General features: G+C 41.9%; 1 protein-coding gene across 1 annotated transcript; it reads left to right on the top strand.

The window, feature by feature from the left end:
- Positions 1 to 1,085, top strand: LOC118747485 (adenine phosphoribosyltransferase; the record flags this gene model as incomplete). Its single annotated transcript, XM_036481535.1, is given in 3 exon segments — positions 1 to 158; positions 225 to 462; positions 528 to 1,085. Coding segments are annotated over 3 exon segments (537 nt in total). The 3' UTR covers positions 744 to 1,085.
- Between the last annotated feature and the right edge of the window lie 8,635 nt (positions 1,086 to 9,720).

Below are 9,720 nucleotides of genomic sequence, written 5' to 3'. Positions count from 1 at the left end.
TTTTTTTGCCCTCATATTGACCCTAAATCTAATCAGCATTTTTCATTGGACACCGGAAATTTTGATCATCGTAAAATGAGTAATGAGGAAAAGTTGGAATACCTGAAAAGCAGAATTGGTGATTTCCCTGATTTTCCAAAGAAAGGCATTCTTTTCCGGTAATTATTTGAACCCACTTTTAATGTTCCACCAACTTATGTTTCTTCTACGTCTTGGTCTTTCAGCGATATTTTCAGCGCATTGACCGATCCCCTTGCTTGCAGATACTTGAAGGAATTGCTTGTGCAACAAATTAAACAAAAATATTCAGATGCTGAGATCATCGTTGGGTTAGAATCACGTGGTTTCCTCTTAAACTTGCTGATAGCAACTGAGTTAGGCTTAAGTTGCGCGCCAGTGCGAAAAAAGGGTAAACTGCCTGGCGAAGTAATATCAGTTGAATACGAATTGGAGTATGGCAAGGTATGATGAAAAGTAGAATCGTTTCTCCTGTTAACTTTTAAGCAGTGAATTAATTTTTTAAATAGGATACCTTCGAAATGCAAACAAACGCGATTAAAAAGAATCAGAAGGTGGTAATCGTTGATGATCTACTTGCCACTGGAGGATCTCTGAAGGCTGCGATTGAGTTGGTGCGTAAAGCTGGCGGTACTGTTATCGGAAGCATTGTAGTGATAGAGTTGGAAGATTTAGCTGGACGTGATAAAATAGATTGTGATGTACTATCTCTGATTAAATACTAAATTAGAGTTTTTCAAAATAGTCTGACTGTCAAGGCATAAGATACATGCTCAGGAAAACTTTAACATAACATATTTACGTATGTAAGTATGCAATATTTGTACTTATAAAAAAGCGAAAGAGAAATCAGCAGTACTAACAAATGTTCCATATTGTATATTAACTTACTAATTAGGGTGTTTGTAAAAGACAGAGTTTTATAGTTTTGTACGTTAGCTAATGAAATATAGATAAAATACGTTATAGTATACATTTGTACAAAGTCAAGCAATTATTATTAGCAACTATACCTAAATCACATTATAATGAGCAATAATAAGCAATAAATTAAATCACCGAGCAAACATTAATGTCTTGTACTTTTTGATAAAGAATAGTCAATCTACTCGAAAATGACTGCTGCCTTGTAAATATCCATTAGGAATTATTTGGGGGCTTACTATATTTTTGTAATGTTTTTATCATGGGTAGAATCATCTGAGTTTAGTTTATTTCGTTTTCGAAGATCGTATTTTTAAATAGTTTAATAAAGACTGAATTTGACAAACATGCGCAATTACATATGTATTGAAAAAGTCACATTTACAGAACCACCGGTGACATCGTCACTAATGAGGATTTAGTGACATGTTGTTGTTGTTGTTGTAGCGGCTACTAAGCCCCGTTCGGGGCGGTTCTTCCATCAACGTTGTCGTCAATTTCAGCTAAGGGGGGGCCCATGAAGTGTGCTACTTCCACAGGGGCTGTCCATAGGGACAGGGGCGTTAGCTGAGTGGGGTTCTCAGGGCATGTGAAGAGGTGCCGGGAGTCATGTGGCGACTCTCCACATGCCGGGCATTGGTTGGGCACATCCTCGTTGATTCTGCTCCGGTAGCTGTTGAGCCTGCTGCAATAGCCAGAGCGAAGTTGGGCTATTGGATTTAGTGACATCGTCGAACTTGCTGTGAATATAAACGACATATAGCTGACAATGACATTGGTGACAAGGTCATGCAGGTGTACTCCTATTAAATACTTATAACAGACAATGTCTTGCAGCGGTCACTTATAAAAAGTACATTGCAAGACACTGTCGCTTGAATGTCATTAATGATCACTGCATGACTTGGTCATGCAGATGACTTCAACGACGAAATTACCATTTATATGAAAAAGTCATGAACGACTTCCATACAAACGGAGCCCAAAGTCATTTAAGACGTAACTTTTCCGTACAAGACTCTTAAGTGACTAATGCATGACATTCGCTACGGGGGAAGAAACCAAAATCAAACGACGAAGGAAATTTATTCAAGTTGAACATTTGAAAACAAAAGTAGCTGTTAGTGTTGCCAACATTTGATTTTCAAAAAGTACCAAAAACTTGGGAATAAAGCGTTTTACCACACTAAAAGCATTCCCACGACAGCCGGTTCTACGTACCGGAATGACTCGGGTTTTACCCGAAGTATCTCAGAAGTTGTTCGTCCATAGGGCTACATTCGCCACGTTTTCTCCTACTCAGGGCTGGCATCGAGTCAAACCCAGGGCCAGAAACCTACACCTGCTGTGTATGCCAGGGACGACTACACCACAGCTCCACCTCTGTCAAGTGCAATGCTTGCGAGGGGTGGAGTCACCTCAGAGTCTGCTCAGGACTACGGACACATCGGCAGTGGACCACGTCTTTTGTGGCCCCCTGTTGCTCTAACAGAGTAGCCTCCACGGCTAACCCCAGTCCACCTGAGCAGTCCCACACAAACACCACAGCACAACAACATAACACAATAGACCACACCACAACGGCTACAGACCACAGAACACACACAACCACACCACCACCCACACGCCGCCGCCAACAACTCTTGGTTCCTCCTACAATCTGCACGGTATGTCAGACCAGGATATTCCGTAATGTGACATCAGTCAAGTGCAACACCTGCCTTGGCTGGTGCCACTTTAGGGCATGCTCAGGTCTGCGCACCACGCGAGATTGGACGAGGAACTTCGAGGGCCCGTGCTGCGCTGCTCTGTCGCAGACCTCAACTGCGACGCTTCCCACCACCACTACAGGGCGGCAACCACATCCCTCACACCCCGCATCACCACACGTCTCCCGAACCAAATGGAGCTCTTTCAATTTAACTGTAAAGGGCTTCAGAGCAAGATCGAGGAGATAACCGTCTTCATGGGAAGGCATAGCATATTGATAGCTGCGGTCCAAGAGACGAAGTTGCACAGTAATTCAACACAGTTGAATTGTGCCGGGTACAACGTGCACCGTCGAGATCGCGAGCGGGATAATGGTGGAGGCTTAGCGTTCATTACGCACCACACCGTGCAGCATCATCTTATCGAAGCAGACATCGACCGCAGAGCTACCACCCTAGAATGTCAGGGCATTGCTATCCGGCCAGGCGATGTTGAGCTCGAAATATTTAACGTTTATATACCCCCTGTCACCTGCTGCCCGGTAGGAGATCACCCTGACATAGGTGCGTTCCTCAGAGTTGAAAACCGTATGGTAGTTGGCGACTTTAACGCGCACCACGATCTCTGGCATTCAAGCCTGTCAAACGATCGACATTCTGCACAATGAACGACGTAGCACCCACCAGGATTATGGGTAACTGCAGTAGCTCGCCAGACATCACCATAGTCAGCGCTGGTCTGATAAACAGCATATCATGGCGACCTATGCTGACTTTGGCATCAGACCACCTGCCCATAGTCATCTCGATCGATAGACCACCGACTTTGCTTCCGCGGAGCACCGAACATATATCAACATATATCAACTTTTCAAACACCTTCGCTGCCCACACCAACCGACGTCCACCTTGGTGAACGTAAGTTCCGCAGGGCTGTCACCGCTGCTGCAGCCCGCTTCGTACCGGCAGGATGCATCACCGACCCACGCCCAAATTTCCCTGCTGAAGCGGCTGTTCTAGCCGACGAGAGTGACAACCTTCGTCAGGCCGATCCCGGAGATCCCCGTATCAGGGATCTCAACACGGAGATTCGGCAACTAGTAAACGTACATAAGCGGAAGAAGTGGGAAGAGCATCTGAAGACCTGCAACTTCGCCTATGGTGTGAGTAAGCTTTGGTCAACCGTGAGGTCACTGTCCAATCCGACGAAGCACGACGACAGAGTCGAAATTTCTTTCAGCGACCATGCTTCGCCGGACCCGGAGCGATTCGCGAGCTATTTTAGCCGGCAGTTCATACTGCATCCTCCGGTGGACAAAGCCAAGCGTCGAGTGACCAGAAGGCTGCACGAACTGCCAACAACCTGTGCCCCCCTTGCTTTCACTTGCGGTGAAGTTCAGGTGGCCATCGGTAAGGCGAACGCCTCCAAAGCCAAGGGTCCCGACGGAATATGCATGCTGATGCTGAAAAATTTGGGTCCTGCGGGGGTAGCGTACCTAACGGAGGTTCTCAATTTGTGCAGGTGGGGAGAGTGGTCCCACTGCTCAAACCGGGGAAACCTGCCAACATAGGAGATTCTTATCGTCCGATAACACTCCTTTCCCCGGTAGCGAAGACACTACTCCCGTACTTCACAAACCACTTGACCCCAGCGAAGCATCAGCACGGTTTCCGTAAAGTGCACAGTACAACAACAGCACTTAACGGCATAAACAATCATATAACTCGTGGCCTTAACCGTAAACGTCCCTGTGAGAGAACGATTCTAGTAGCGTTGGACCTGTCAAAGGCTTTTGACACTGTCAGCCGTTCCACGCTACTAGAAGATATAGAGGCTTCCTCTCTCCCACAGAGGCTCAAACGGTGGTCGGCAAATTATCTAAGTGGTCGACTATTGTCGGTAATGTTTAGAGACAAATCGAGCAAACTTAGAAAAGTAAAACAGGGGGTTTCACAGGGTGGTGTCCTTTCCCCACTACTGTTTAACTTTTACATTTCAAAGCTCCCTCAACCACCAGAGGGAGTCTCGATTGTCTCTTACGCCGACGATTGCTCTATCATGGCGACTGGGAATGGAATTGATGACCTGTGTTCGAAAGTAAACGGATATCTCTCTGAAATTTCTCGCTTCTTCACTGCAAAGTGTCTAGCCCTCTCCCCTACGAAATCCTCCGCGACCCTGTTCACAACCTGGACGAAGGAGGTCAGGCTACCGCTAGGAATTCACGTCGATGACACACCAATTCCGACGGTGAATAATCCTAAAATACTCGGAGTAACATTCGACAGCCTGCTCTCCTTCTCTGCGCACGCAACCGCTATTGTCAATAAAGTACAGAGCCGCAACAAGGTCCTCAAGTCGTTAGCCGGCAGTACTTGGGGCAAAGACAAAGAAACGTTGCTGGCAACATACAAGGCAATAGGCCGGCCGGTTTTAAACTACGCAGCACCAGTGTGGTCGCCGGGGACTAGTAGGACGCAGTGGACGAAGCTACAGACGGTACAAAATACAGCACTTAGGACAGCGACCGGATGCCTCCTGATGTCACCAGAACATCACCTCCACGATGAGGCGAAAATGCTCCGAATTAGGGAGCACAACACGATGATCTGCGAGCAGTTTCTTGCTGGGAGCCACAGAAGTGGGCAGCGAAATAGACAGCTGCTTGCAGAGGAGCCCTCGCCGAGGCACGTCAGGAGGCATCTATATGAACTGACGGACGAAGTCCAGAGGTTCATTAAGCAACCTCTGGACCCGTCAGCTCACAGACAGGCCCTGAACGGCATTCACAGGGACGCAGTCTCGAATCATGTAGACTCAAGACCTGTGAATGCCGTTCCAGGCACACAAACACCGGACATTGACGCGACGGAGCTCCATCTGCCTCGGGAGACCAGGACAACAATAGCCCAACTTCGCTCTGGCTACTGCTGCAGGCTAAATTCCTACCTGAGTAGGTTAAATGCGGATGTGCCGAGCGAATGTCCGGCATGCGGAGAGACCCCTCACGACTCGTAACATCTCTTCGCATGCCCGGAAAAACCCACAACCCTAACGGCGTCGTCCCTATGGACCGATCCCATAGAGGCTGCACGCTTCTTGGGGCTGCCGTTAGTGGAAATTGACGACAACGATGAGATATTAGCCTATCTGGGCGGGGTTGTTGTAGCCGCTACAACAACAACAACAACTAAAAGCACCAAATTTTTTTAAACCAAAGGATGCTTTTTCATAACAGTTTGTATTTAACGATTGAATAGCCTCTACACGTGCTATGATGGCTCATGCTTCCAACGTAATACCGAAGTACTACACATTAAAACTGGTATATCTCGAGAAAGAAAAACCAAATCGCAACAAACGAAAATGAGCAAAAAAAATTTATGTTTTAATAATATAACCTCAAATATCACCAAAAACCGTATTTTTGGCACTTTGAGGTTCGGATATCTCAAAATTCGAATTAAGAATACGAATCTTTGAGCTGGAGAAAAAAGAATAAGTGGACGTAGTGTACCCCTTTCTGCTGAGTTCAATCGTAAACTTTTTTTGGTGCAAATCGCGCGATTTTTTATTACAAATTTCCGCCTGCGGCGCTGTTCTCTTTTTTCATATAAAACTATATTTTAATATATATTTAGTCAAATATGGCGTGTAGAATAATTTTTTGCTACAAATCATATATCACATTAAGGTATTTTTGTGCTCTTTCTGATAAACATATTTGTTAATATAGGTAATTACGTATTTTTTTACGAAAAACCTAAAAAAAAATTCCATTGTCTAATTTGCGCAACAAGGTTCCACTTCGGCGTTTGAACGTGGTTGCGCAAATTGGACTTTTCCATCAGTTATACTTAGTTCAGAAATAAAAGACGCTGGTGCTATGCATTAATGCAACTTGGAACTCGGCCTATGTGTGTAGAAACAACAATTCAGGTACCGTCAAATTATCGGAAGTAGCCTCCCAATATATACAAGAGAGGTTATAAATTTTTGGAAATTGGGCGTAGCCTCCCACGCCCACTTATGGTTACATGTGTATTAGACTGGGTCGATTTTGTATGGGGGAAAATAGAATGCATTTGACCGTATTTTAATAGTAATATTATGATGTCTTATGGCTAAGCCAATTGTTATTGGCCACGAAAGATTAATTCCAAACGTATCTTTAGTCCGCGCAATTGAATCAAAATGTATGAATTTTGAAAATGAAACTTTGGCTAGTAATATCTATGGAATGCGTCAATTGTTTATAAACAGGACGATATAGCAAATTAAGGGCTATTAAATTTAGTACCTCACGTTCATTTGCCATTTTTCATAAAGTCTCCAATTTTTAAGATATTAAGATAAAGCTTACAAAAGCTATAATTTTCCCTTATGAATTTTCAATCCTTCATTACTTCAGCAACCAAGTGAAAAATACAAAAAAGTGAGAGAAGATTTATTTCAAACGTTTTAATGTTTTCGGATGTTTATATAATATTAAAATGGCCATGGACTTGGTCACGCCGATTTGGTCAGTTTTCAAGATCGTGGTGAATGAAGTCAAACAAGTATTGTCAAAGTTTAGGAATCGTTTGATAAGTTAATAGTAGTTTCAAGCATATAAGTATTAACAAACGCTTTCACTATTACCAAGGGATTTGAGACAAATTAGATTTTCGACCCGCCCTAATGTGTATATCTTGGTAACCACTTTTTCCTTCCAAACTTGGCACAGTTGTTGGCATTGGTACAGTATACTAAATGGCCGAAAATTTAAAAAAATCGGACAATAACCACGCCCACATCCCATATAACGGTAATTTAGAGAAATACAAAATCTTCGAAAAAACAGGAAATATTAAAGCTAATTTATTCAAAATTGATGCTTGGAACAATTCTTCACCAAGAAATACGTTTATGGTAAAATTTTGGAAAATGGGCGTGGCACCCCCCACTTATGATCACATATATGTATATCGGTAAGCGTTCTACCAATTTGTACCAAACTCGGTATTTTTATTGTGCTTACCATGTAAAAGCAAAACGTTGAAAATTATTGAAATCGGACTAAAATTACGGCCGCTTTTCATATAACGGTAAATTTCAGAAATGCTTGAAACTGCAATATTTCGATATTTAAGGACGCTAATTTACTCAAAATTGATACACCCCGGCTTACCATCCAGCGGCAGGTTTCGGAAAGGTGAAAAAACATATATTTAATACTTGCGCCGGGTATTTAATGTTCGGCTCCGCCCGAACTTAGACTTTCTTACATGTTTTCTTTAAGCTGAATAACGGTAAATTGCAAATATCTCGAAAACGTATCCATAAAAACAAAAAATTAACCCGATTTTCGTAATCACCGAGCAATTATTCATAGAAATTGGATAGTGGCGTCTGGAGAACAATAACCAAACTAAAATTTGTGATCCAGTATTATTATCAGTAGATTACGACACTTTGATGTCCGCCATCTTGTAATTAAAAACAGCTGACGGCTGTGACGTCATCCGTACCAATCGCTCGCAATAACATTACAGGATTTTCAAAATTCAAGGCTGTAAAGTCAGGAGCTGTTCCGACGGTGAAAAGCAAGCGCAGCGTAGCCGGATATTAAAGAGAAGTAACAAAAAAATGGTCGCTGACTTACTCAAAAGTCAACAACACTGAATCGGATATAGATATATATCAAGTTTTATTTATTCAATGCATTAAATAGCGAAAACTTACATATTTTATTATTTCAAGTATAGCACAAACGACCAACAACTGCTGTTTTTCGATACTTTTTTCTCATTCGCGAAATGTCGTAACCTTTATATCCTTAAACCATGCAAGTGAAGTACGATCAGGGCGCGACCGAGCGAACGCGTAATAGAGATTATGCTATAAGTACGGTGACCATTCGTACCGATTTTGGCGGGACAGTACCGATTCTGAGAAAATTGTCCAGCTGAATATTTTTGAAAAGTCGGGACGTATAAGTATCCCGATTTTTCTTATTTGTACCGATTAGTTCCGATTTTTCAGTGTTTTCCTTTTCCTTGCACTCTGGTCCAAAAACAATTTTTCGTACAAACGTGACAGCACGTTCGTTATCACAAACAACATAGAATATAAGGGAGCCATAAACATAGCCAGCATCCTTATTTTCTGTCATCTTTGGTTATGTTTTATTCTGACAAACTGTCGCTGTATGGCATTCTTCCATTACTGTCACTGTTTTTTAAGGTTTTTGTAATGATTTGTTAATTTTTTTTAATGAAACAATTTTAACTTGATTTTAGTGGAATTATGAAAAATAATACTAATTCCCTTAAAAAAAGTCATGGAAGTATAAATAGCCCCTTTCGATTATTTAATGTTTATTATTTCTTATGAAAGTGAAATACTATGTAAGCCAAAATTTCATTTTGTACAAAAATGAGCAAATTCGACAAAGTTTCATCAAAATTTTTAGCTTTTTAATTAGATTTCTACGAAGCACTCTGGGTATGCAGTTTTGTAGCCCATTCGACTCAAAGTGCAAATTTTAAATGACTAGGACCTACCGTTGATTATTACATTTTTTATTTTTTTTTGAAAGTGTTGCTCATTTTTTCTATTAAAAAAAAATGGTTGGAACGTACTTTGTATGCAAGAAAATGCGTGAACAAAAAATTTCCAAAAATCAACGGTAAGTCCAAGCTACTTCAAACGTGTCCTTTACTATACTAAAATTTAATGGTCAACATTTGTTAAAATTCGTCTAATTTTTCTTTATGTTCTACCAGTTTGAAATTTTGATTTACGTGTTTTTTAACCGACTTCCAAAAAAGGAGGAGGTTATCAGTTCGTCGGAATATTTTTTATTTATTTATTTTTTTTATGTATGTTACCGCATAACTTTGGACCACGTCAACGGATTACGATAATTCTTATTGCACGGTAGTGTCTCACAGGCGGTCCCACACTAATCGGGTCCGATCACTGGGGGTCTTTTCCCTATTTACATTCTCACCACCGTATATACATATGTGGGTACACATCTTTTCGATAATTTTTCAAGTTTGTTCCCTTTTTTTTTGTTTTAAA

Source organism: Rhagoletis pomonella, unplaced genomic scaffold (assembly GCF_013731165.1).
Source record: "Rhagoletis pomonella isolate Grant_MI unplaced genomic scaffold, Rhpom_1.0 Rhpom_scaffold_00012, whole genome shotgun sequence".
Lineage (NCBI taxonomy): Eukaryota > Metazoa > Arthropoda > Insecta > Diptera > Tephritidae > Rhagoletis > Rhagoletis pomonella.
This window is presented reverse-complemented; position numbering and strand designations above follow the sequence as displayed.